At 49.4% G+C, this 27603-nt stretch overlaps 2 protein-coding genes across 12 annotated transcripts in view; one reads left to right on the forward strand and one right to left on the reverse strand.

Moving 5' to 3' along the window:
* The window catches only part of MAP3K3 (mitogen-activated protein kinase kinase kinase 3), a 121530-nt gene that overhangs the window by 84708 nt on the left and 9219 nt on the right, over nt 1–27603 (forward strand). The gene's annotated exons all lie outside the window — the stretch shown is intronic.
* Nucleotides 1229–27384, reverse strand: STRADA (STE20 related adaptor alpha). Of its 8 annotated transcripts, none has more exons than XM_060202543.1 (14): nt 27324–27384; nt 23756–23812; nt 20398–20455; nt 17459–17487; nt 15098–15223; nt 10136–10238; nt 9072–9193; nt 7076–7184; nt 6819–6942; nt 4767–4938; nt 4249–4353; nt 2407–2648; nt 2169–2211; nt 1229–1907 (listed from the first exon to the last, which is right to left on the reverse strand). In XM_060202543.1, exons 2-14 carry the CDS (start codon nt 23765–23767, stop codon nt 1755–1757), a joined length of 1398 nt encoding a protein of 465 aa, XP_060058526.1. In that variant the 5' UTR covers nt 23768–23812; nt 27324–27384; the 3' UTR covers nt 1229–1754. The 8 variants fall into 8 exon arrangements, with proteins under 8 accessions (XP_060058526.1, XP_016045722.1, XP_060058530.1 ...); XM_016190236.2 differs by having other exon boundaries at nt 23732–23812; nt 27324–27380; XM_060202547.1 differs by lacking the exons at nt 15098–15223; nt 27324–27384.

Genomic DNA, 27603 nt, shown 5'->3' on the forward strand with positions numbered 1-27603 from the left:
CGGCCCGCCCCCCGGCCCCGCCGCGCCCGCCTCCCGTCCTCGGCCCCGCGCCCGCCCATTGGCTCTGCCGGCCCGGCCCCGCCCCCGCGCCCCACCGCCCCCGGGACCCGCCGCGCTTTGTCTGCTCCTCGCTCGCGTCCCCGCCTTTGTCCGCCCCCAGCCCGAAGCCCCTCGGGAACGGGGCGGCCGGTGACCGGGGGCCCAGCTCAGGTCGCGGTGCGAGGCTGGTCGGCAGTGGGCGCCCCGAGGCGGGCCGGGCGCTGTGCGGGCAGAGGCCTGAGCTCAGCTCGTTCCCACGTGGGCGCGGCAGGAACGGAAGCTGCGGCTCCGGACGCCCCACACCTGGCCGGGAAGCGGCCGGGGTCCCGCAGTCGGGGCTCCCCTGTGGTCTGGGCGGAGTCCCACGCGAGAAGCTCCCCGGCCTGTGGCCTGACTTCCTGGGCCGCGCGGCCCCCGCACACGCAGCACCGCCACCCCGGGCCCCACCGCAGCCTCGAGAAGCTGCAGAACAGGAGGGCCGGGACTGGGGCCGGGAGGGCCCGAGATGCTGACAGAAAGGCGGGGGGCGGGGGGGGTGCAGAAGGGAAGAGAGCAGGCTGCCGGGTGTCGCGAAAAGGGAACTTGAGGTTTGAAGACAAACACGAACCGCGCAGGGGAAGGGCTGGAAACACGTGACCCTGGTCTCCCCTCAGCTCAACCCCACGCGGCTGCCCTGCCCGGAGGAAGGCCGCCTCTGCTTTCAAAACCGCTGGCAGTTTCTGAAGAAAGAAAACAAGCGCATCTAACAACAGTTCAAAGCAACTTCAACTTCACGGAAGAGGGTGGGGCCCTTCCTGAAGCTGACACACTCTGGCAGTGAAGCAGCCCTGGGTGCTGGGGGCAGGTGGCCTGCAGACACGGGACGCTGACAGCCCTTGCCCGGGCTCACTGGCAGCCAGGAGGCAGCTGAGGGGCAGGTCTGGGTCTCGGTCCAGTCCCGTCACCTCCGGGTGGCCCAGGAGTCCCCTGCCGAGCAGCTGCTCTCCAGCACCCAAAGTGGTCTGGTGGCCACCGGCCGCAATCAGTGTGGACGTTCACTCAAGAGTCGCATTAACCTGTGCCGGGTGCTGAGAGAAACGTGTGCTGACAGCGGGCGCGAAGGAGACCGTCTGCGTCACCTACGCACGAGCTCCTACGAGCTCCTACGCCTGAGCTGGACGGCCAGCACACAACAGCGAGCGCCACTCTCCTGGATGCTCAAAGTTTTATTTGCCCTCAGGCTGGCAGAGAAAGCAGCGGAGCAGCGAGCCTGACGGGCCCTTTGTGGGCGAAGAACTAGCTGGCAGGACTATGGGCAGGTCTTAAGTGTCAGGACCACGTGGTAGCCGGTGAGGAGTCCCGAAGAAAGGAGAAACACCCTTCCCTCCCAAAGTCTGGGGCAGGTTTCTCGCTGCTCAGCCCCTGTGCACCTACTGATTCTGACAGAGAGGGTAGGAGAGCGAGTGCGGGACGAGACGAGAGCACACCACACGCCGGGGGTCACGAGCTAAACCGGGGCGTGGTCTCCCGGCTGCCAGGACCAGGCGGCACCACCCCTCCTGAAGGTCTACAGAGCTCACAGGACCAGCAGGTCAATTTCCTAGCTTCCCTTCTGTCTCAAAAGCCTGGGGACGGGAAAAGCCTCTCCACGGGCTCTTCCCGTCAGTAACAGCCAACACTCTGGCAGAAAACGTCCTTGCCACCAGTCTGCGTCCGCTCGCGTGTGCTGCCGAAGCTCAGAACTCCCAGTCATCCACCTCGAGCTCTTCCAAGTCCGTCACTAGGCCGAAGATTCCACTGTGGTCCTGAGACTGGCTCCCTTCGCAGCTGGTGATGGGGGTGACAGGGCGAAGTAGCTCGGGCAAAGCCTCTGAGGCATGTCGCTTGATCTAGAAGAGACGGGGGTTGAACTGGGTCCCTGTGGTGACGGGGCAGGAACCACGGTGCAGTCGTGCTGCTGGAACTAGGGGTCCCACGAGGAAGAAGCAGTGCTTAGGGGCTTCAAGGACACAGCCATCCCCCCAGTTCAAAGGGAGATGGAGACACGGGGCCTAAGGTCGCAAAGCGAAAGGGTTCTGGCAGCCAGGACCATAGGCTTAACACAAACAAAAACACCATCACCACCGAGCTGAGGGAAACTGCTAGTGTACCTGCTTGAAGAACGAATGATTCAGAAGGGTGCTGGCACTCGGTCTGTGGAGAAAGAGGAAGAGATTCAGACCAGTCCTGCAGCAGTCCTACTGTTCAGTCCCCCCCAGCGTCCCCTCTATTTCTTCCCCGAGAAAGGACAGACAGCTACGCAGGCGGCTTCTGAGCCACCGGTGCTGATCCCGCCCGCTGTGGGAGCAGACTCCCGCCCCCCAGAGCCCCTCGGACCCTCACGGATACCTCACGTCGGGGTTGCGCTGAAGACACTGCTCCACAAAGTGGTGGAAGTGGGGGGAGAAGGTGCGGTGATAGGGGTGGGAGGGAGAGTCGCCATTGGAGGTCCGGGGGTTGCCGGTGGCCAGGCTGTCACTCAGGCCGGAGTTGGCCGTAGTGCGGGGGCTGCTCATGGTCAGTTCCTCAGCGGGGATGGTGCTGGTGTCCAGCAGGCAGGGCACTGTGCCGTTCAGCTTCTCCAGCAGCATCTGGGGAGAGAGCCGGGAGCTGGCTGGAGTCCCCTGCACTAGTGTCTTCGCGGACCGCCGACCCCCACCTCCCACCCCCCCCACCCCCCCCGCACAGATTTCACGTTGGAGCAGGAAGTTAAAGCAGGTAAGTCTCCCTGACAAAACCACAGCATTAAAGCAGACTGGTCGAACTCTTCCAAAGGAATTGTGGCCACTGGCTCAGCAAAGTGGAGAGAGGGATCAGAAAGCACGCCTGCTTCTTCTCCGGGGCTGCACGGAGAGCTCACGGAGGGCAGTCACTTTTTCTCGCAGGGCCCAGCGCCATGTTCCTGGCCGTTCCTGACTGCAGCAGGGCGGCGGGACCAGTGTGCCCAAGGGCAGGTGGAGCCCCAGCGCCATCAGACTCAGCACTCAGCACTCGTAACGCAGCTGACCGACCTTGAGGACCCTCCCCAGGCTGTTACAGCAGAGGCCTGGAGGCTGCTTCAGAGCTGCACGACTGTGGCTCAGTTAGGTTTACATTCTCGTCCTCACGCCCACGGGCACATTTTATTTAGTTATTAGAGGCAGGCAGAGAGAGAGACCACAGCACTAACAGTCCTTCACTGCGGCGGGCCGGGCTTGAGCCTGGTGGCTCACACGCAGTGCAGCACACTAACCAAGGAAGCTATTTCGCCAGCACTCTTCACTTATTTACTTTTACCAGAGCACCGCTCAGCTCTGACTGAGGGTGGTGCTGGGGATTGAACCCGGGACCACAAACCACCATGCAACATTCTAAATGCTCAATCGCAGATCCAGGTGGCTGGCCAGTAGCTCCCATACTGGACAAGCAGAGCACTCGGAAGTTCTCCTGGGCAGGACTGTTCCTAGATCTGTGGCTTAGTCACCGTAAGCAGTCGTGACTCTGACCTGTCCCGAGATGCTGTTTTTCCTTGACTTTCTACACGTCTGAAATGTCTCTCCTTCCCAGAAGTCTCCCTGGGCCCCACGTTCTCTAGAGCCTTTGGTCACACTGTCGTGCTCTACCCCACAGGCTGAACAGCACGTGGGCGAACCAGCCAGCTCCCTCAGCCTGAACCCCTACCCTCACTCTTTCTCAGTTCATGTTCCGGGTACTTCTTAGCCAATGACCCAGCCTATCTGCTGAACTCGATGAGGCCTTGTGCTCTGGGTCTGCCACTGGCTGTGTGAGGACAGCCTTTCGGAAGGGGCACGAAGAGAAGTCGAGCCTGCATGCCGGCGACTCCGAGCCTTGCTCAGCTCGGCCAGCTGAGTGGTGTGGGCTTCTCAGTTAGAAGCTGGCTTTCCAGGTCTACTGTCAGCTGGGAGGTGGGCCACGTAACAGTGCCTGAAGTACTGGCTGGTTTGATTCGCACATTCTAAATAAGCACGCGGCATGCAGCCGCTGCTACCCTCGGCCTTGTGACTTGGTGACGGCCTTGTCCTTAGGCCGTCTCCCCTGCCCTCCCGCAGGGTTCTACTATCGCACCAGTTATCACACGGAGAGGAAGTGGACTTACACACTTCACTGCCCTTTGGTGCGAAGACCGCGCCCGGCCCACTTCCTGAGAGTGGAGCAGATGGCAGACAGGGACCCACGGGGCTGCAGGCTCACCTGGGTAGCAGGCATGTCCTTAAAGGGGACATGGCCATTGGCCAGTTCACAGGCTGTGATCCCCACACTGTAGATGTCAGACTTGGCATCGTAACCCTGCAGATTCTAAGGCAAGAGAAAAAGGGCACAGGTGACTCCACTGCGGCCTCAGTGGCTTTTCTGAGGAAAGGGGGTGGGGCGAAAAGGAAGGAAGGAAAGAAAGCTTGTCCAAATGAGGCCCAGCTGCCAGCGCGCCTTCTGAAGGAACATGTCTCGGTGCGTCATATAACACGCGGGAAGCAGAGCCTCTGTCCGCCTCGTGCAAGGACAGGAGAGCACCCAGCATTCCCACAATGCCACTGTCCCCGCAGTGGGGCTGACACAGAGCGGGTGCAGTCCGGGAACCCGCAGAGGGAAGGTGCATCGTCTGCAGTGAACAAACGGTGCCTCAGCGTGCCCCGTCCCGGGAAGCCCCGCGAGGCTTCCTTCGAAGTCAGGAGCCAGTGGGAGGGCGGGCTCCTGGGGGCCGGCACACACACCTGCTGGAGGACTTCCGGGCTGAGCCAGGGCAGAACCTTGATGCTGTGCTTGGGGAAGTCGTGGACCACACGCTGCCGCTGTCCGTGGCTGATCATGCTCAGGTTGCTGCGTAGACCTGACAGGTAGACGTTCCCGTCAGCAGAGACGAGGATGTGGCTGGCCTTGACGCTCCTAGGGCAGAGCACCAGGGTGGCAGGGCCCTCAGACCATGACCCCAGTCTTCAGACTACAGCCAGGTAGCTCCCTCCCTGACAACATCTGCTTTGTGTGCTTTAGACACTTACACATTATGATGTAATGCTTCATGATGTAATACCAGATTCAAAACTTATTCGGGGTGAGGAGACAGCACAATGGTTAGAGAAAATGTCTTCCCCGCCTGAGGCTCTGAGGTTACAGGTTCAATTCCTTGTATCACTAAGCCAGAGCTGGGCAGTGCTCCGGTGCTCTGAGGGGGTGGGGGGAGGCAGGAAGAAAGAAAAGAAAGGTCCAGGAGAGGGCAGAGGATAAAGCACTGGACTCTCAAGCATGAGGTCCTGAGTTCAATTCCCGGCAGCACATGTATCAGAGTGACGTCTGGTTCTTTCTCTATCTCCTCCTTTCTCATTAATAAGCAAATAAAATCTTTAACAACAACAAACAATTTACTCATATATTGTTAGGTTCTCTTTAATGTTTATTTTTATTGTTTTTTGTTTTTTTATTGTTTTAATTTATTATTTATTTTCCCTTTTGTTGCCGTTGTTGTATTTTTTATTGTTATAGTTATTATTGTTATTGATGTCATTGTTGTTGGATAGGACAGAGAGAAATGGAGAGAGGAACGGAAGACAGAGGGGGAGAAAAAGACAGACACCTGCAGACCTGCTTCACTGCCTGTGAAGCGACTCCCCTGCAGGTGGGGAGCTGGGGGCTCGAACCGGGATCCTTATGCCGGTCCTTACGCTTTGTGCCACCTGCGCTTAGCCTGTTGCGCTACCGCCCGACTCCCTTTATTTATTTATTAATGAGAGGGATAAGGGGGGGAGAGAGAAAGGGAGAAAAGAGAGAACCAGACATCACCCTGACACATGTGCTGCTAGGGATTGAACTCAGGACCTCATGTTTGAGAGTCCAATCCTCTATCCACTGTGCTACCTCCTGGACCACGGTTCTCTTTAATGTTTACAGACCACTGCTTGCTCTATCATCTACTACTTTTTTTTTTTTTTTTTGCCTCCAGGGTTATCGCTGGGGCTCGGTGCCTGCACTACAAATCCACTGCTCCTGGAGGCCATTTTCCCCATTTTGTTGCCCTTGTTATTATTGTTATAGCTGTTGTTGTTGGATAGGACAGAGAGAAATGGAGAGAGGAGGGGAAGACAGAGAGGGGGAGAGAAAGTCAGACACCTACAGACCTGCTTCACCGCCTGTGAAGCGACTCCCCTGCAGGTGGGGAGCCGGGGGCTCGAACCGGGATCCTCATGCCAGTCCTTGCACTTAACCCGCTGTGCTACCGCCCGACTCCCTTATTTTATTTTTTTTAATAAGATATTTTTAAATGTTTGACTTACTTTATTTCAATGTGAGAGAGTATACCAAAGCACTGCTCACCTCTGGTGAGCGCTAAGCCTTTGAGATGCATGCCTGCTGCTACCCCCATACACCTAACTTCCTTTGTGTGTACAGAGCCAGAGCCTCAGTGTGCCCATTTCATGACTCGGGCCACTTCTGCTTGAGATAAGGAGTGAGAGGGAAAGAGTCACAGAGAAGGAGTGACAGTATTGCCCAGGGCTTGACCCTGGGCCCTTGTGCACTGTAATGTGTGCTCTCAACCAGGTGCGCCCCAGCCTGGCCCTGACTCGTGTCGCTTTATTGAGGAAATGTTGGTTTACAGGGTATATTTTCCCATTTCCCAAAGACAGGTTGACTTTTTCATTTTTGCATTTCAAGGTTAGGGGACACAGAACTCTGGTGGTGGGAAAGCCGTGGGGCTATAGCCGTCATATTCTAATTCTGTAAACAAACGTGACATGACTAACAACAAAGCTGAAAAGAGCCAAGATCCGTACCTGTGCACATAACCCATGTGGTGGATGTAGCCTAAGGCCTTGAGCACCCCCTGCAGGAGATAAGCTATCGCCAGCTCACTCATGCCGTCCATGAAGTGAGTACAGATGAGATCCTTGGCAGAGCCTGAGGTAGAGAATTAAGAGGAAATGGGGTGTGTGTGTGTGTGTGTGTGGGGGGGTAACAGGAATAAAACTGCACACAGCAAGCCGATCAGAGTTCTTACAACTCCACTTTGCTGGGACCCCTTTCCACTCACCATACGCGACGAAGGATGTGACGACCCACAGCTCATTGTCTGCGATGAAGGTGGCTCGGTATGGCAGGATATTGGGATGGCTGAAGAGTCTGGAGACATGAAGCTCTCCCTGGAAGCAACGTGAGTGAAGTCGGAATCAAGGGCGTTGAAGAGTGACGCCCCACAGCCCCACAGACGGCGGCAGACGGTGTCAGCATGGGGGCTCTCGGGACGCTCCTTCAGAGTCCTGAGGGCAGCCTAAGAGAAGCCTACGCTCTTCCCTGTGAGGAGCTCAGCCCTGCTGTCTCTACAGAGAAGCCAGCTCTTTGCCCAAATGTGCCCCTGCCACACAATCCTGAAGAGCTTCAAGAAGGGTCAGCAAGCAGCCCGGGAGGTGGCACAGTGGATCAGGCACTGGGCTCTCAAGCATGAAGCCCCGAGTTCAATCCCTGGCAGTACATGTACCAGAGTGACGTCTGGCTCTTTCTCTCCTCCCGTCTTTCTCATTAATAAACAAATACAATCTTTTAGCTCAACTTCAAGAACAAAGGCACAGACCTCCTCTTCAAGAAAACACCAAATGTTTTCCTGTTATTAAATAAAATGTTACAGTCAGTAGGAAAAGGAAGGTGTAAGACCAATAGAATTTAAAAATAAATTCGGGGAGGAAAGAACTACAGAAACTCAAAGGCACAGACAAGAGAGAGCAAGGCCACACAGGCAGCACCTCTGCTTATTCACTTGCAATTCTACAGACTGAAAAACACTCCTAAGGTTTAAAATGCTCTAGAACAAATTCAAGTATATATTTTCCCCAAAGACCTAAGTTCTGATAACTTCTGTTCCATCCTTGGACACACCAGCACATCCTGAACACGTGCACTAACATTAGAATGATGTCAGATACGCTTGAACTAGAAAAAGACATTGTAGGGGCCTGGGCAGTGGCGCAGCGGGTTAAGTGCAGGTGGCGCGAAGTGCAAGGACCCGCACAAGGATCCCGGTTCCAGCCCCCGGCTCTCCCCATGCAGGGGAGTCGCTTCACAAGCAGTGAGGCAGGTCTGCAGGTGCCATTCTTTCTTTCCCCCTCTCAATTTCTCTCTGTCCTATCCAATAAAAGGGCAAAAAGAAAAGAAGGCAGACACCGGGAACTAGGGTGGGGAGCTGCGGTAAAGGTATGGGGTATACACTGATCTGGGCCCCGACTCGCAGGAGCCCCAGCTACAGGCCTGCCGTGGGCGTCCCAGAGCACGATTCAGTTCTGGTTTAGATGTGCTAGGGACTCAACTGAGAGCCGCAGGCATCAAAGGCTTCCTGCGCAGCCAACACGCAGTCTCCAGTCGGCTTCTCTCAGGTGGACAGTGGGCAGGCAGTTGTTTGTTTCTTCAGTAGAAAGAAAACTCAGCAAATAAATAGGACACCAAGTGCAGTCGCTCGGCTCCCTATGTCAGGGTGGGCTATCCACACCTACAGTAAGTCTGCCTGGGTTTGAATTTTGCCTGCGACCATGGACAAGGTGCTCAGTCTCTCTGAATAGTAAATAAATGGATAAACAAGACATAACAAAGTGTCTGGAGAAGAGGAAATATCAATCATCTGAGCAGTAGCCCAGGAAGGACCCAGTGGATGAGATGCTGAGCCTCAAGCAGATTCCTGTGTTCCATCCTGAGCACCGCATGTGCCCAAGTGATGCTCTGTTTCTCTGCTCTATTCTCTCAGTTTTTTCATTAAAACATAACATAAGGATCCCGGTTCGAGCCCCTGGCTCCCCACCTGCAGATGAGTCACTTCACAGGCTGTGAAGCAGGTCTGCAGGTGTCTGTCTCCTCCCCCCCACCCCCCGTTTTCCTCTCCTCTCTCCATTTCTCTGCTCTGTCCTATCCAACAGTGACATCAATAATAACTACAGCAATAAAACAAGGGCAACAAAAAGGAACTAATATATATATACATAAATGACATGCCTGTGATTCACAGTGGAGCTAAGAGCCTCCTCCAAGCATCGCAGTTTTGTTACCTGCAAGAATGTCACCACCTCGTTGGAACAAGCTTCTAAATTAATCCTTCGTACTGTCACATACTCTCCTGTTGGCTTGTACCTTGCTAGATTCACTGTCATTAGGTCCTCAAATCCTTTGCCTAAGAGAAAAGAAAAAATGTCACTAGCAGGACAACGGTGACAAAAATCTTCATTTTCCACTTTGGTTGGAGGCTGTGGTGTTTATACACACGTATGGTATGAAATTATACCCCTGAAATCTTATAATTTCATTATTTTTTTTCCTAGAGCACTGCTCAGCTCTAGCTTATGGTGGTGCGAGGGATTGAACCTGGGACATGAGAGTCTCTTTGCAGAACCATTCTGCTATCCACCCTGCCCAAATCTTATAATTTTATAAAGCGCAGTTAAGCCCCTAGTAAAAGTGTTCATTTTCCTTAAGACTATTTTTATTTTATCTATTCATTTTTAATGCTTGTGGAGAATAAACCTAGAGCATTGTGTATGCACAATACCACTGAACTGTCTCTTGAACCAATTTTTGTTCACTTCCAGATAGAGAAAAAGAAACGGCAAGAGGAAAAAAAAAGAAAAAGAAAGGAAGGGGGAGTCGGGCGGTGGCGCAGTGGTTAAGCGCATGTGGCTCAAAGCACAAGGACCGAAGTAAGGATCCCGGTTCAAGCCCCTGGCTCCCCACCTGCAGGGAAGGAAGGAACAGGGAGATAAAAAGCAAGGTAGAGACCAAAGCACCAGGCTGGTGGTGTCCGTGCCATCGAATGTGGTGCTGGGCGTGGCATGGCAAGTGCTCTACCCACTGAGTTGCCTGCTTGGCCCCAGTGGACTTGATTAAGAAATGAAATTCAAATTAAAATTCTCACTACTGTTCCTGACACTTGACTTCTGCTAATTCCCCCTCAACCAAGCATTTTCAGTGACTGGTTCGGGATACTGGGAAGGAGGAGCTGCAGACAGGCCTCTCACGGAACACGGCTTCTCTCGTATTGTCAAGAAACCAGAGCTCCGCAAGCCCATTCTCGGGACAGTCTCTTTGTCAGCATGTGCCGCCCTCTCCCAGACATTACCTATCACGCTGAGTAGCTCGTAACACCCTCCCTCTGGCAGAAAGCTACTCATGATCTCCTGCTTTGAGAAGGCTGCTATCGATTCTGAGCTCGCCTCATTGGTCTAAAGAAAAAGAAAAACAGGTTATAGAAGAGACAGTCAGAGGTGGTGTGGGAATGGGAAGGCGGCAATTCGGAACTGCCAGGGACTGACACCTATATAAACACACAGATCTGGCTGTGGGGCAAGGTAACGCCCACAGTGTTTTGTGGGAACACAACATATACACAACAGAGGGTGGGCGCTGGATGTAGCGGCCAGCACCAGCCTCAGGGCAGATGACAGCGCCCTCTACAGGCGGCTGAGGGAGGAGGGGGGGCAGTTCAATGCTTTTCCTGTTATCCTTTTCCATAAACGGGTTTCTTTGCTCGCTGACAACTGTAAGGTTCTTGGGGGCAGGATGTCCAGAGAAAGGCACATTTTGAAGAGCGAAGGGGAGAGAGCAGGCTTGTTGTCCCGCCGTTCCTGCCGCAGGGTCTATTTGTTAATTAAGAGAACCAGAGCAGTGCTGCCGCAGGGTCTATTTGTTAATTAAGAGAACCAGAGCAGTGCTGCCGCACATGCAGTGCTGGGGGTCAGACCCAGGACCCCAGGCTTGCGAGCCCACCGCCTCATCTGCTGTGGTGCCTCCTGGGTTGCTATCCACATATTTACTTCAAACAATGTGTTCAGCTCTGGCTTATGGTTGCCAGGGACTGAATCTGGGACACAAGGGGCTTCAGGCACAAAAGGTCTTTACACAATCATACTATATCTCCAGGCTGGGCCCTCTATTTTAAATATATATATATAAATGTGTTTGTTGGACTGAGGAATCAGTGTAATGCTTATGCAAAAGACTTTCATGCCTAGTACCACCACAAGCCAGAGTTGAGCAGTATTCTGGTGTTAAAAAAGAGAGAGAGCAGCAAGGGCAACAAAAGGGAATAAATAAATAATAATTAAAATAAAAAATAAAAAAAAAGGGAGAGATGGGAGTCGGGCGGTAGCGCAGCAGGTTAAGCACACATGGCGCAAAGCTCAAGGACCGGCATAAGGATCCCGGTTCGAGCCCCCAGCTCCCCACCTGCAGGGGAGTCGCTTCACAGGCGGTGAAGCAGGTCTGCAGGTGTCTTTCTCTCCCCCTCTCTGTCTTCCCCTCCCCTCTCCATTTCTCTCTGTCCTATCCCACAACGACGACGACATCAACAACAACAATAAAACAAGGGCAACAAAAGGGAATAAACATTAAAAAAAAAAAAGAGGGCGAGAGAAAGAAAAGACTGATTGTTAACAGGAGCGGAGTGAAGGAACCACATGTGATGCGAGGATCAAGCTCCGGATCCTGTGCTCTTATCTCCTGGGGCGTCCGGGCGTGCAGTGTCCGGTACTTATCAGCAACAGAGTCAGAGCCTCGTGCTGGGATCACTCAGGACATCAGGCCTCCAAATCCAATGCTTCCATCCCTGTGCCGCCCCCCAGGACACACTAGGCTGGCTGTATTTAAGGTTCTGACAAGATCACAAAGATCAAATGCTGAATCTTGTTCCAGAGAAAATGTCACAATAAGCCCCTTTTACAGAAAACCAAGATCTCAGGACAGCCACCTCACAACTCCAAACCAAACAAGAAGACCATGGGCTCATCAGAGTTCCGGCAGGAACCACCGTCCGATCTCAGCCATCATCCCACGCAGGAAGCAGCCCCGGCCCTGCCCACTGCGCTGCAGGGGAAGCTGGAGCCAGCCACCCAGAATGTGGGCATCAAGCCTCTGAGGTTCTCAAGAACACTCCTCACAAAGAGCACGGACGGCTGGCCAACAGCTCGCTGCTGCGCTTAGCAGACTCGGTCTCCCTTCTCTCAGACCCACGTTTGGGTTCTCTTATCAGGTGCAAGTCTGACTTGAATGCAGAAACCCTAGGCCAGCTCCTATCTTTATCTCATACCCCATATGACCTCCAGTCAGGAAAAGGTCCTGTAAACCTAGGAAAGCTTCTTGGCTCAGCTCTCGCCAGAAGAGTATGAGCTGAGGACGTTCCAGCAAGAGTGTCACGGGACACCTGCGACACATCTGGCTTCAGAAGAGCTGACACGCTCAAGAAGGGAAGCAAGATCGTGTGGGGTGACCTGGGAGGTGCTGGACTTGCAGGCATGAGGTCCCGAGTTCAATCCCCAGCATCACGTGTCAGAGTGACACTCTGGTTCACCTTCCTATCAATCCATCCTTCCTTCCATCCTATTTACCCATCTTCCCAGGGCACTGCTCAGCTCTGGCTTATGGTAGTGTGGGGGACTGAACCTGGGACTTTGGAGCTCAGGCATGAGAGTCTCACTGCAGAACCATTCATTACTCTAACTCAGTAAATTATTATTATTTTAAAACAGAGTACTGCTCAGCACTTGATTATGGTGATATGGAGGCTTGAATCTGGGACTTTGAAGCTCAGGCATGAAAGTCTCTTTGTATAACCATTATGCTATCTACTCTGCCCCCAATATATTAAAGGAAAGGAAGAAGGAAATCCAGTGGGCTCCACTTCCCTCGCCATCACCGCTGACAGCCAGGAGGAACCTAGTCCAGCCGACTGGGACCTTCCATGCTGCTTCTTTGTCCGTGTTGCCGCACCTGGCTGCAGTCCACCCGGTGGAATCTCTGACTAATGGCCTCCGGGACTGACTGTCAGTTTTGCGGGTTATGAACTGTGCTAATAAGTTTCAATGTGGTCGTCTCTACAGGCACAAAACCAACAGCTGCTCTAAGCCTAAAGCTGGGAGTGGAACCCTTAGGTCACAGAACATATAAATAATCAAATTCGTAAAACTACGCAAAGTTGTTTCCTAAAATAGTTATACCAATTCACACTTCTACCAGTGATACACGGATCACTGACCCATCTTTCCCTCAACACTTGGTATATTAGGACTTAATTTTTATCACTCACACTGTGGGTGTGATTTCTCAAATAGCTACTTATACCTTTTGGCTATAGGTAAAAAGCCCTTTTCTGTCTCTTATTCATTTGTTTTGTTTTGTCTTTACTAGGATGTCACCAGACAGAGATAGAGACAGAGGGAAATATACTAAGGCATGAGCTTCCTCCAGTGCAGTAGGGGTTGGGCTCAAGTCTGGGTCATGTGTGTGGCAAAGAAGGCGCCTCTCACAAGACCACTGCCTGGTGGCCCTCAGGTCTCCACAGGGCCACTGCTGGGGCTCTCTGGCCACACGATTTTGCCGCTAATCTGCCTGCCTCCTCTACCACTTACAGTAGGATGTGAGTCCCCTGAGGACCCTGCCTCCTTGTTCACCATACACTCCACAGCCGACAAACAGGCTGGCACAAACTCAGCAGCCTGAGGGGTGGGATAGTGCCAACAGTGTTGGACTTGGGAGCATGAGGTTTCAAGTTCAACCCCTGGCACCCTATGTGCCAGAGTGATGCCCTGATTACCTTGCTTCTCTCATAATAATAAGTACTCCTCCGAACCCTAGTAATAGATCTATTTTAAAAATCATTTCTGCAGGGAGCCGGGCGGTGGCACAGCGGGTTAAGCGCAAGTGGCGCAAAGCACAAGGACCGACATAAGGATCCTGGTTCAAGCCCCAGGCTTCCCACCTTCAGGGGAGTCGCTTCACAGGCGGTGAAGCAGGTCTGCAGGTGTCTGTCTTGCTCTCCCCGTCTGTCTTCCCCATCTCTCTCCATTTCTCTCTGTCCTATTCAACAACGACAATATCAGTAACAACAGCAACAATAAAAACAGCAAGGGCAACAAAAGGGAAAATAAATATTTTTTAAAAAAGTTAAAAAATATTTTTAAAAAAATCATTTCTGCAGTCTTTGAGCTGAGGAAGATGTTCTGCCATGATCTTGTCTTTTCCACAAAGCGGACAAGGGCACATGTGCCAGCCCTGTATGACAGTCAGGAACCTGGTACTGGGGCACTTCCCAAGTCCAATCTGACACTATGGGCAAGTACTGTTTTCTGGTAGGTAACAATGTGGCCCCAGCGAGAAACAAATCTAGACTTACTTGGGGCCTACCTGGCTGAGTGCACATATGACAGTGAGCAAGGATCCAGGTTCAAGCCCCATCCCCACCTGTGGGGTGGGGGACGTGGAATGGGGGTGCTTCCTAAGTGGTGAAGCAAGCTACAGCTGTGTCTGTCTGTCTGTCTGTCTCTCTCTCTCTCCCTTCCCTCTCAATTTCTGCCTTTATCCAAATTAAAATAACATTTTTTAAATATTTACTCATTCCCTTTTGTTGCCTTTGTTTTACTGTTGTAGTTATTGTTGTTATTGATGTCGTCGTTGTTCTGTAGGACAGAGAAATGGAGAGAGGAGGAGAAGACAGAGAGCGGGGGAGAGAAAGACAGACCCCTGCAGACCTGCTTCACTGCCTGTGAATCGACTCCCCTGCAGGTGGGGAGCCGGGGGCTCAAACCGGGATCCTTACGCCGGTCCTTGAGCTTTGCGCCACCCGCACTCAACCCGCTGCGCTACTGCCCGACTCCCAACAAGTAACATTTTTAAAAAGGCTGGTTTATTTCATGTGAAAGGGAGCAGCTAACGCACTTATCTGCTCTGGAACATGTGGCCCAGGGCTGAAGCTCAGGACCTCACACGTGCACCCATGGACTCACTCCCCTGGGGCCTGAACTTGCTGCTGCTGCTGCTGCCTTGGCTACTGCTGGTATTTCACTGTCAGACAGAGACAGGCAGAGAGAGACAGAGCGAGGGAGAGGAGAACAGCAGAGCGCTGAAGGTTCCCACAGTGCAGCTGATAGCAATTCAACAACTATATCTGCTCTCTTTCACTACAGAAAACTCAAGTGTTAGCTCACAAAATAAGATTTTGTAGGTGACAAGGAACTGTATTCATGGGCAATGGCAGTAACTGAACTAGTGTGACAGTGGCTGCGGCTCCCAATACCACTGCGCCACTCACTGAAGACAAGCAGCGGAAGGAGACTTTGACTCTGCTGGTGCCCCACAGGTGTGGATGCGGCGGGAAACCAAATGTAACAGCAACCGGGATCCAAGGCACCATTCTGAACTGGAGAGGCCTGGGGAGCTGCCAAGGGGAAGGCAGATTAGTCCATCATTTTGCCAGATCTGGCAAAGTCAGAACCCAGCTGACAAGGGCCATGTGACCCTTCTCTTTGAACACGGTATGGTACAGTCTTCTCATCGTAGAAATGATGTCACAGCTTTCAAGGGACAGTTCCTCTACCCAAATCTTTTCCTAGCTTCCCCCGTATGGAAGCATTTTAGTCATTTTGAAGCAGTTGAAAATACATTAAAAGCTGAAGATGTCCAAAAATGACCCTAACACGTTTAAGGCATTTCATGCAAACCCCGAGAAGCACAGTCTCTGAAGCACTAACACTCATGCACACCTGTGAAGCGCGCGATGCACACCTGTGAAACGCGCGCGCGCACACACACACACACACACACACACACACACCGACAATGCTTCTGAAACACTCACGGGCACACTCAATGCCTCACAGGTTTCACACAGGATAACTTTTGGTGTGAGACTGACAGCTATGCAAGTAAAAAAAAAATTAAATTTGGTTGGTACTGTACTCTGGACAGATACCTAATTATTTATAAGAAATACTCTGGCTTCTTGGCCAAACACTGTTTGGATCAGACTGAGCAGGGTCGAGAAGCATGGCCCAAACTTTACTACAAAAGGAACTCGTAATCAACAACATTATCCTCCACTGAAACTTGGGGTTGCCTAGAAAGCTGTAACTGTCTGTCATCTAAAAAGAGTAGAAATCTATTTAGAAAAGAGTTCACGGGGCCAGGCGGTGGTGCACCTGGCTGAGCGCACACAATACAGTGCTCAAGGACCCAGGTACCCCTGCAGTGGAAAGCTGTGTGAGTGATGAAGCAGGGCTACAGGCCTTTCTCTCTCTCCCCTCAATCTCTCACTGTCTCTATCTATAATATATAAATAAAAATATAAAAAATATTTTAAAGGGAGTCGGGCAGTAGTGCAGCGGATTAAATGTACATGGCGCAAAGCATAAGGATCCCAGTTCGAGCCCGCAGCTCCCCACCTGCAGAGAAGTAGCTTCACAAACTCTCTCCATTTTTCTCTGTCTTATCCAACAATGACGACATCAATAACAACAATAATAATTACAACAATAAAACAAAAAGGGCGACTAAAGGGAATAAGTATTTAAAAAATATTTTTTAAAAAGTTATGTGTCTACAACTTAACTATAAACCATCAAGTCTCCAACAGAGTGATTTTGTAAAAAGAAAAACCCAGTTCTCATCCTTGCTACAAGATTCACACCAACTACAGGCTGGTTCTCTGTACATCTGTGGCTATTGGTCAAAACTGAAAGAACAGAAAGGGAGTCGGGCGGTGGTGCAGTGGGTTAAGCACACGTGGCGCAAAGCGCAAGGACCGGCGTGAGGATCCCGGTTCGAGCCCCAGCTCCCCACCTGCAGGGGAGTCGCTTCACAGGCGGTGAAGCAAGTCTGCAGGTGTCTGTCTGTCTCTCCCCCTCCTCTCTCTATTTCTCTCTGTCCTGTTCAACAATGACGACAACAATAACTACAACAATAAAAACAACAAGGGCAACAAAAGGGACTAAGTAAATAAATACATAATATAAAAAAGAGCAGAAAGAAGAGCTAGACTCATTACAATTTCTGCCAAAATAAATAATTCCTATTTTGTGCTTGAATTTTGGTTTTGCTTTTGATGCAGGATATTTCAAGCTCTCCCTTATCTTTTTATTATTTTATTTTATTATTATTTTTATTTTTATTTTTTTTACCAGAACACTATTCAGTTCTGGCTTACGGTGGTGTGGGGGATTGAACCTGGGACGTTGGAGTCTCAGGCATGAGTCTTTTTGCATAACCATTATGCTATCTACCCTGCGCGCTCTCCCTTATCTTATAGACAGAGCTCTCTATTATTTCTGTGGACTGAACTATTATTAATAGACAAAAGGCTGGAAAATGCAGCACCACCAGTCACTAAGAGATGGCCTTCATTCTGGTTACTGAGGCCTTTTCTGGACGGGTTGGGGGATGAGTGAAAAGGAAGGAAAGGGCTGAACTCCCCACAGGAGTGGAGTAAGACTCCAAGTACACAACAAACTCTTTCCAGGGTGAAACCTGAGTCTCCACAAGAGAAAGGAGCCACATTGCACGTAGAGCCCAGCCCCAGACAAGCAGAAGCAAAAGGACACATGCTTAGCAAAGCACAGACTTGCACAAGTCACCTCCATGCAACAGCCACAGCGCTAGAGCCGGGGAAGTCACTTACTTTTCTCCGAGTGTCACCCGGAGGCTGCTCTGGAGTAGAGAAAGTGGTTGTTGGCATTTGGTTTTTGAGCAGAAGACACACCCACGTTCAGAACAGCAATTACTTGCACTTAGGGCTACATTTATTAATAGAAACCTCTTAAAGATCATTACAGCAAAAAGTACCTACACACACACACACACACACACACACACACACACACACACACAGTAAAATGCTGGGAGATGGGGCGTTAGACTAGCATTTACAGTTCTTCCAAACTTGGCAAGGATGCAATCCTCTAATTCTATGGGTACCCTCCCCTGAGTGTAACTCAACTGCTTTAATTCTGGTCTTCAATATTCCCTCGTTCATGATGTTATTTACTATCTTTGGGGGGCAGGGTCATGTCAAAGGTTTCATCTCTCCAGGCTGACATTTTTTTGGGGGGAGGGCACAGCCCTCAAGCTGCCTTCAGTTTACCATCTGCTTGAAGGAGTTGCTGGCCCCAAAACGTTACCTTTAGTATAGCCGATTACAGAGTCTGTATGTCATGCCCAGGTTCAATCCCCCACACCATCATAAGCCAGAGCTGAGCAGTGCTCTGGCAAAAAAAAAAAAAAAAAAGCCAGAGTCTATATATGGAGCACAAAAAAATTCATTATAAAAGTTGCTTGGCTGGTGCTCAGGGAGTATAGGAACTAGAAAATAAAGCTTACTAAAAAAACCCAATCCAGATGTTTTTTTTTGTTTGCCCCCAGGGTTATTGCTGGGCTCGGTGCCTGCACTTCAAATCCACTGCTCCTCGGGGCTATTTTTTCCCTTTTGTTGCCCTTGTTGTTTATTTTTGTTATTATTGTTGTTGGATAAGACAGAGAGAAATGGAGAGAGGAGGGGAAGACAGAGAGGGGGAGAGAAAGACAGACACCTGCAGACCTGCTTCACCTCCCGTGAAGCGACTCCCCTGCAGGTGGGAAGCCGGGGGCTCGAACCAGGATCGTTATATGCCAGTCCGTATGCTTTCAGATGGAGTTTTAATTTTTATTTATTTTTTATTTTAGTACTATTTCTTTTTATTGGGGAATTAATGTCTTAACATTCAACAGTAAGTACAATAGTTTGCATTCATTAACATTCCCCAGATTCCCATATAACAATACAACCCCCACTAGGTTCAGATGAATTTTTTTATTCACATGAGAGACAAAAAGGGAAGGGTTTGACGTTTATAAGGCAAAAACAACTGTTTAAAATACAACAACCGGTGCGTGTGAGGCAACTACTAGTTGGATTCTCTAGTCAGCGACATCCGACCACGAACACACATACAGCAAAGGTTTCAGGCCCTTTTTCTACTTGTAAAGACAAATCAATGAAAAGACAATTGCAACCACCTGCTCTTAAATCAGAGAAGTCTCTGTGCTTGTAACTTTCTCAAGTCTACAAGTGAAAAAGGTAATCAAAGTTTAGCTTTTTAACTAAAAAGCACTGGGATGGTTCCACATTTCCAACTGTCTTCAGCCAGATATTGTGAGAAGACTACGGTAGACTGCTGAGTGAACTTGCCTTGATTCATTAAAGAACGTGTATCGCTTTGCACATCTGTTTTTGGGGATACTAAGGCAGAAGTAGTTGCTTAAAACAGCCTGTCAGTGGCCCGTGTACAAAGTGTTGGGTTTGAAAGCATCAAGTCCCGAGTTTGATCCCTGGCATCCACATACGCCAGATGAGATGCTCTGGTCCATTCTCTCTCTCCCTCTCATTACTAAGTCAAGGACATATCTAAAGGACTAATAAATAAAATACTATGTCAAAGGTAAGAAGCCAGGTGAACAGAGCAAAGGAAATCAAACCCAATTGTTCAGAACAGAAAGCAAGTTTCAAGTTGTATAAAAATCAGCAATGTACACCCATCAAACTGTAAACAATAAAGAAAACAACCTCTTCATTCTCATTAGGTCAGAAACAAGAGAATTATCGTTGAGACCGCTAGAGACTCTACATTCAAGATACCTGAATTAAAAATCTATTCCATTACTGGAAAAGAGCTCGGCTCAACTGGCAGAGCTTAGATGCCTCAAGGTCCCCAGTCTGGCCCCTGACACAATATGAACTGGAGTGGAACTCAGGCTTCTCTCTCTCTAACTTTGTCATATATAACAGATAGAGTAACTCTTTAAAAATCCATTCACCAGCAGCCCAGGAGGTGAGAGCGGGACTTGGAAGCATCAGGTCCTGACTTTGATCCCAGAATCACATGTGCCAGTGTGATGCTCTGAGTGTCGTCTCTCTCATATCAGTAAATAAAAGCTTCAAAAAAATCTCTCAGGGTCAGGAGTTGGGCGACGACAAGGACTACATCAACAACAACAATTAAAAAAAAAAAAAAGGGCAACAGAAGGGAATAAATATCTTTTTTAAAAAGTGCATTTCAACTGAACAAATCTTTAGAAGAAAACTATGTGCCTTGAAGTAAAGACAGACAGACAGACAGACACACCTGCAGTACTTGCTTCCCCACTTATGAAGCTTCCCCACTGCAGATGGAGAGTGGGGGCTTGAACCCAGATACTTGCTCATGGTAACATGTGTGCATGACCAGTGCACTATCACCTGGCCCTTAACTTCTTATGACTTTTTAAAAATGAAAGTGGGAGAGAGAGGATCACAGCTTTACTCTGGCACGGCACACGCAGTATTGAGGGCTGAAGGCAGGACACCGCCCGCCCACTGTCTGCTCTGGACCGTAGCAGTGACCTTCTCACAACCAAGGCAGATCAAAGACAACTGCCAGGTACTCTCAAGTACTGAGGAACCTATGATTTCAAACAAGGGTGAGATGAAGATAAAAGCGAGGGTTTCACTTGCCCTTAAAAACATTGATTGTTTAAACCGATGTAGTCAATGAAACAGTAGCGATATTTATCCTTAAGCAATGGCTCAATAGCAAACTTACTCACCTCCGAATAGCTCCAAATCTCTCAAGCCCTCAACAATGAACTTTTCCGAGACCCACCGCTAAGGAGGAAAACCCCAGAGAGAATTAGTATTTCTTCTAAGCCGCAACAAATCAGCTACTAGCAATGAGACAGATAAAACACAGGACATACGGAACAATTAAGACACACGTCAATGGAAAAGTACCAAAATGATCTGACCACTTTCTGTACTTCCCTTTGTCTAATTTGATGAATAACTTAGACGTAGACACAGATCAAATATGCAAAACTGGCCCAAAAGTGCAGAAAATGCGTCGTCCTCCGGCAGAGAAACTACCTTTCGGCTACATCTCCATCCACTGCTGTCTATGGCACTAATGCCAATCTGACGGTCATGAGTCACATAGCAGAACATGAATGAAGCCTCTATTATCCTTATCATTTTGTTGAAACCTCTACTCCGTTTATTAGTGGAAAGAACAAACCTAATATCCTTTCGTTTACTAGTTTCTTTTTTTTAACTTTCTGATTTTTTTTCTATTCCAGTTTCTAAATTCATCATCACTTACATTCCCTACCAAATTTGCAAGGACCAAACTAGCATCATCAATCTCTAGTTTACTTTGCTGGCTACTTCAAACGAGTATTGGATTTCCATCATACTGATCACTAGTCTCGGATCAGCTGAATGAGGCCAGGCTGGAGAAGAAAAGCAGCTCACATTTCAAAGCAATGGGGCCAAGACTGTATCTTGCTTAAGGACTGACTGATGTTAAAGTTTGGCTCAGGGGAATTCTTTCCACTGGGTAAAGTTCAGGTGAAGAAAGCCTTGGTTTTCTCTCTCAGTTACCATGGAGGTTACACTTTTCAGTATAAATGTATACATAAATACAAGAAACACACTGAGTAGTGTTCAGAAATAAAAGCTGTACAATATCAGCTATGGATTGGAACTATAGTGTCATTCTCCGCCCTATCCATATAAATGGGGGGCAGGGAGACAGCTAGCCCAGTAGAGCGCACACTTCACTGTGCACAAGGACCTGGGCTTGAGCGCCTAGTCTTCACATAGCAGCACCAGCGGTGCAGTGCTGTTTCTCTTTCTCTCTCTGGCCCGCATCCCCCCCAGAAAAGAGAGGGGGGCATGGAGAATCTGCCAGGAGCAGTGGAATCATGTAGGCATGAAGCCCCACTGAAACCCTCTGTGCCCTGTACCAAAAAAAATAAAATAAAAAACAATTTCGGGAGCTGGGCGGTAGCGCAGCGGGTTAAACGCACGTGGCGCAAAGCACAAGGACCGGCGCAAGGATCCCGGTTCGCTCTGCAGGTGTCTGTCTTTCTCTCCCCTTCTTCCCCATCTCTCTCCATTTCTCTCTGTCTTATCTAACAATGACCACATCAATAACTACAACAACAAGGGCAACAAAAGAGAATAAATAAAATAAATATGAAAAAAAATCATAATTTCTACTTAGAAAGTGGTAGACTTGGGCTGGCCAAATAGCTCAAATGGGGAGTGTGCTGCTTTGGCATGTTAATGCCCCGGGTTCAAGCCTGGCCCAAAAGCATTTAAGGAAGCTTCCATGCTGTGGCCACTTTCATTCCTCTGCCTCTCTGCCCGCGGTCTCTTATCTGAAAAAGTGGTATATTTGTAATGTCTCACAGTACTCATACATTGTAGTAGAATTTTAAAATTATTGCTTCATTCAGAAAGCACCTGAAAAAGAATAAAAGAGAGCAGGGTCAATAGCATAATGGTTATGCTGAGAGACTCTCATGTCTGAGGCTCCAAAGTGCCAGGTTCAATCCCACCATAATCCAGAGTTCAGCACTACCTTGTTAAAAAAAAAAAAAAAAAAAAAAGGAGGCAGGTGGGTGTGGGTGGTGCACCCGGTTGAGTGCATACATTAATGCACAAGGACCCCGGTTACTTAGTTCCTTTTTGTTGCCCTTGCTTTATTATTGTCGTTGTTGGATAGGACAGAGAGAAATGGAGAGAGGAGGGGAAGACAGAGAGGGGGAGAGAAAGACAGACACCTGCAGACCTGCTTCACTGTGAAGCGACTCCCCTGCAGGTGGGGGAAGGGAGTTTATTACAATTTGATACTGAGTTTTAGCTACTATAATCATTATTTCTTGTGGGGCCAGACCTCACATACACAGTTTCACTCACTCACTCACTCACTCACAGAGAAAGAGACAGAGAGAGAGAGAGAGAGAGAGAAAGAGAGGATAGAACTGGAGCTTCCACAAGGCCACAGAAACTCGCATGTGGTGCTGAGGCTCAAACCCGGGCTGCACGGATGGAAAGGCGAGTGAGTTATGGTTACTATGAAGGCTTCCTTACTAACGTAAGAGAGGGAGGGACGGAGGGAGGGAAAGCAGAGCATGGCCACTCGGCCACACGATTCAGAGGGTCAAACTCAGGAGCTCGTGCGCGAGTCTACCGCTTCACCCACTATGCCACCTCACAGCAGGCAACACACTGTTTTTAAGGATTATCTCACTTTTCTTTATTTGTCTATTCACTGGACAGTCAGAGAAATCAAGAGGAAAGAGGAAGCAGGGGGGAGAGAGACAGAGATACCCGCAGCCCTGCTTCACAGCCTGTGAAGCTTCCCGCCACAGGAGGGGACTGGGGGCTCGCAGCCAGGTCCCTGCACTGTTGGCCTACTGGGCGCGCCATCACCCATCCCCACACAGCGCTAATTTTTAAAACACACAGACTTATTGAAAAGACAGTGATGGGCCAGGGGTGTAGCTCAGTGACGGACTGCATGCTTCACAGGCACGAGGCCCTCGGTTTGACCCTCAGCACCACCAAGAAGGGAGAAAGCAAGCAGGCGGCAGGCAGATGAGTACAGGCTGCAGCGCCGGCCGGCCGGCTTCACGCTGTGTGACTAGAGGCCACAAGCGAAGTTCTAGTTCTTCTCTACTGGATGAGCCGCAAACACAACTGTGTCTCTCCAGTCAGCCTCTCACGCTGCTTTTAGGAACAGAAGCCGGAACATCTGCTTATTTCCTACATGCCTGCCTCCTTCAATCTCTGAGCGCTCGATCTGAAAATAATTTTGATCTCCCCAAACACTTGTCTCTACAGAAAGTCAAAAGAGTGGGCCTGGGTGGTGGCACACCGAGCAGAGCAAAGCTGTTCCCATGCACCAGGACCTAGGTTCAAGCCCCTGGGCCCCACATGCAGGAGGAAGGCTTCAATAGTGGTGAAGCAGCACTGCAGGTGCCTCTCCCCCACCCACCTTTCTTCCTTCCATCTCAATTTCTGCTTTTATCCAATAAATAATAAACTATTTTAAAAGAAAGTAAAAACTAGTAATGCCAGAAGAATAGAAACACTCACCCTAATTCGCTCTGGTTTACTTACAAGAAAAGACATGAGTTCCTAATATGTAGACCTGATTGTATTTCAAAAGTTTAAGACCTGAAAGCAAAGCAGAAACAGGCCGTTAGTCACATCTTCCTTTATAGACATACTTTTCATTATCAAACACTTAGAGAATACCACTCAAAGCACCATATTAGGCTTATGAATTACTAGATTCCTTTTTTTAAAAAAGATTTTATTTAAGGGAGTCGGGCAGTAGTGCAGCAGGTTAAGTGCACGTGGTACAAAGCACAAGGACCAGCTGAAGGATCCCGGTTCGAGCCCCCGGCTCCCCACCTGCAAGGGAGTCGCTTCACAAGCAGTGAAGCAGGTCTGCAGGTGTCTGTCTTTCTCTCCTCCTCTCTGTCTTCCCCATCTTTCTCCATTTCTCTCTGTCCTATCCAACAACAACAACATCAGTAACAACAACAATAATAACTACAACAACAAAACAAGGGCAACAAAAGGGAATAAATATTAAATACATATATATATATATTATTTATTTATTAATGAGAAAGATGGGAGGAGAGTGAGGAAGAACCAGACATTACTCTGCTACATGTGCTGCCGGGGACTGAACTCAGGACCTCATGCTTGAGAGTCCGATGCTTTATTCACTGTACCACCTCCCAGACCACATGAATTACTAGATTCTTAAGATTTGTCTAGAGAGATTTTAAATTATTATTTTAAATTATCATTATTTATGGGATAGAGACAGCCAGAAATTGAGACAGAATGGGTTGATAGGGAGAGACAGAAAGACTCATGCAGCCCTGCTTTACCACTCATGAAGCTTTCCCCCTCCAGGTGGGGACTGGGGGGTCAAACCCGGGTCCTTGTGCATTGCAACATGTGTGCTCAGCCAGGTGTGCCATCACCCAGCCCCAAGAAATTTAATTTTTTTATTATGTTTATTTATTTCCCCCTTTGTAGCCTATTGTTTTTATTGTTGTTACTGATGTCGTCGCTGTTGGATAGGACAGAGAAATGGAGAGAGGAGGGGAAGACAGAGAGGGGGAGAGAAAGACAGACACCTGCAGACCTGCTTCACTGCCTGTGAAGCGACTCCCCTGCAGGTGGGGAGTCGGGGGCTCGAACCAGGATCTTGCGCTGGTCCTTGCGCTTTGTGCCACGTGAACTTAACCGCTGGGCTACCGCCCGACTCCCCACAAGAAATTTTTTGTAGCAATAAACTTGGATATTCTGAAGCTGATCTCTGTAGGAAAGGTCTGTCTTCATATTTAACTGGCCACATCCCAGAAGCAATGACCTTCAGTTCTGTTGATTTTCGCGCACTCTCACGTGAGTTCCAGACGCTTACCTAGCGTTTCCACTACTGAAGGTAGAGCCCAAGCTCTATCACCTTCCTGTCTCTCGTTTTCTGTCTTCATTTTCCCAACATTCTTCTGTTCTAACTTTTGGCTAAATCAAGTCACATTTGCATCACTATGATTAAGCAAATGATCAGGCAAATGGTTGTTGGCAAAGTCATGATGTATTTTTCTTTTCTTAATTTTTATTTTTTTTATTGGGGAATTGATGTTTTACATTCAACAGTAAGTACAATAGTTTGTACATGCATAACACTGCCCAGTTTCCCATATAACAATACAACCCCATGATGTATTTTTCTTCTTTTTTTTAAATATTTTATTTATTTATTAATGAGGAAGATAGGAGACAGAAAGAACCAGACATGACTCTGGTACACGTGCTTCAGGGGATCGAACTCTGGACCTCAAGCTTGAGAGTCCAAGTCCAATGCTGTATACACTGCACCATCTCCCAGACCACAATGATGTATTTTTATGCAGAGATACATCATGAGGAGCCAGGTGGTGGTGTGCACGTGTTACAATGTGCAAGGACCCAGGTTCAAGCCTCCAGTCCCCACCTGCAGGGGAAAGCTTTAAGAGCAGTGAAGCAGGGCTACAAGTGTCTCTCTGCCTCTCTTCCTCTCTATCTCCCCTTTCCCTCTTGATTTCTGGCTCTCTCTATCCAATAAATAAACACACATACAAAAAAATCATCATGACTTTTCTGACAACCCAATAGTTACAGAAAACCATATATTCTTTATTTTCTTAAAATATTTACTTATTTATTTAGTGCCTTTTGTTGCCCTTGTTGTTTTATTGTTGTAGTTATTATTGGTATCATCGTTGTAGGATAGGACAGAGAGAAATGGAGAGAGGCGGGAAGACACAGTGGGGGAGAGAAAGACAGACACCTGCAGACCTGCTTCACCGCTTGTGAAGTGACTCCCCTGCAGGTGGGGACCCGGGGGCTCAAACGGGATCCTTATGCCGGTCCTTGCGCTTTGCGCCACCTGCGCTTAACCCGCTGCGCTACAGCCTGACACCCCTCTTTCTTTATTTTTAAGAATTCATTTTAAAATTATTTATTTGGTGGCCAGGCGGTGGCACACCTGGTTAAGTATACGCATTACAGCGCAAAGATCTAGGTCCAAGCCCCTGGTCCCTGCCTGCAGGTGTCTCTTTGTCTCCCTCTCTATCTTCTCCTCCATCCTCAATTTCTCTGACTCTACCCAGTAATAAATAAATAAAAAGTAAAAAAAAAAATTTGCAGAGAAAGTCAGAGGAAGGATAGAGGAGATAGAATGAAAGTCACCTACAGCATTTTCCCTTTTTCTTTCTATTATACTAGACAGGACAGAGAAAAATTGAGAACAGGAGACAGGGAGAAAGAGAGAGACCTGCAGACCTGCTTCACGACTCGTCAAGTTTTCCTCCTGGAGGTGGGAAATGAGGGCTTGAACCCGGGTCCTTGCACATAATATGCTCGCTTCACCGGGTGTGCCCCTCTTCTCGTTTCTAACTGGAGCACTGGCCAGCCCTGATCCCGGCAGTGCTAGGGACGGAGCCTGGGAGTCAGTCTCACAGGCATAAAGCCGCTGTGCGTGCGCTAGCCCCAGCCCTACACACGCTTTTTCATCGGCGTCATGAAGGCTTGCGTGGAGCTGTGCTGTCCCTTCCCATGGCTTCCCTTCTCCTTCATTGTCTCTATCTGAAGCTTCAACAAGGGTTTTCCTCTGCCAGGGAGGTGCAGAGTGTTTTCTCTCTCTCACAGGTAGTCAATAAAATACATCCATTTTCCCTAACGATTCTATTGGGGGAATCGTGGTTTGCTGCACAAGTGTTGACATATGGGCAAAGTACATCTTAGAAGGCAAAACAAAACTAGAACAAGGAGTCCACCAGGAGTAGTGAGATCTGGGAGACGCAAAATCCTGGCAGCAAAACAAAACAACAGCGGCTTAAGGCCACGTCTCTCAGGTATCGCTGTGTATGCAAGCCACCGGAGCACCTTGCTCAGTGCAGATTTTGAGGACAGGGAAATGGCAGCAGTAGGGACAGTGCCTGGGTCACCTCTCCAGAACCTCTCCACATGCAAGCAGCAGAGAAAGGGACAAAATCCGTAGTGGAAGCCCGTGCAAGTGGGAAGTGGGACAGACTCTGCTCTCTCTCGCTCGCTCGCTCGCTCATCAGAAAAGGCGCGTCTATTAGGCGCCACCTGGGAGGCAGAGCAAAGAATACAGTACCGACGCTCCAGTTCAGCATCTACACCGTTACACGTGTTGTTCTGGTTCTCTGTCCCTCTCTCACGTGAACAGACAAATCTGAAAAACAATGAGCACCGAGAGAGAGCTCACCCGGGGGCGTGCACACGGTGCTGTGTGAAGACCTAGGCTCGAGGACCTGGCCACCACAGGAGAGCACCTGCACCAGAGAAGCTCCCTGAGGGTGGGCAGTGCGCCAGTGCTGCTGCTTCTCTCTCGGAAAAGAAGAGAAACAGAAAGAATGCTTGCAGTGGACTCATGA

This window comes from Erinaceus europaeus, chromosome 12, assembly GCF_950295315.1.
Source record: "Erinaceus europaeus chromosome 12, mEriEur2.1, whole genome shotgun sequence".
Classification (NCBI taxonomy): Eukaryota; Metazoa; Chordata; class Mammalia; order Eulipotyphla; family Erinaceidae; genus Erinaceus; species Erinaceus europaeus.

Bases quoted from the DNA above. Each gene is read 5' to 3' on its own strand.
- STRADA (XM_016190236.2), bottom strand. From the start codon at position 23,767: ATGTCTTTTCTTGTAAGTAAACCAGAGCGAATTAGG. The intron at 9,194-10,135 runs GTAATGTCTGGG...CTTTTCTCTTAG, and splicing joins CGAGCTACTCAGCGTGATAG to GCAAAGGATTTGAGGACCTA. The intron at 2,212-2,406 runs GTATCCGTGAGG...CTTTCTCCACAG, and splicing joins CAGCGCAACCCCGACGTGAG to ACCGAGTGCCAGCACCCTTC.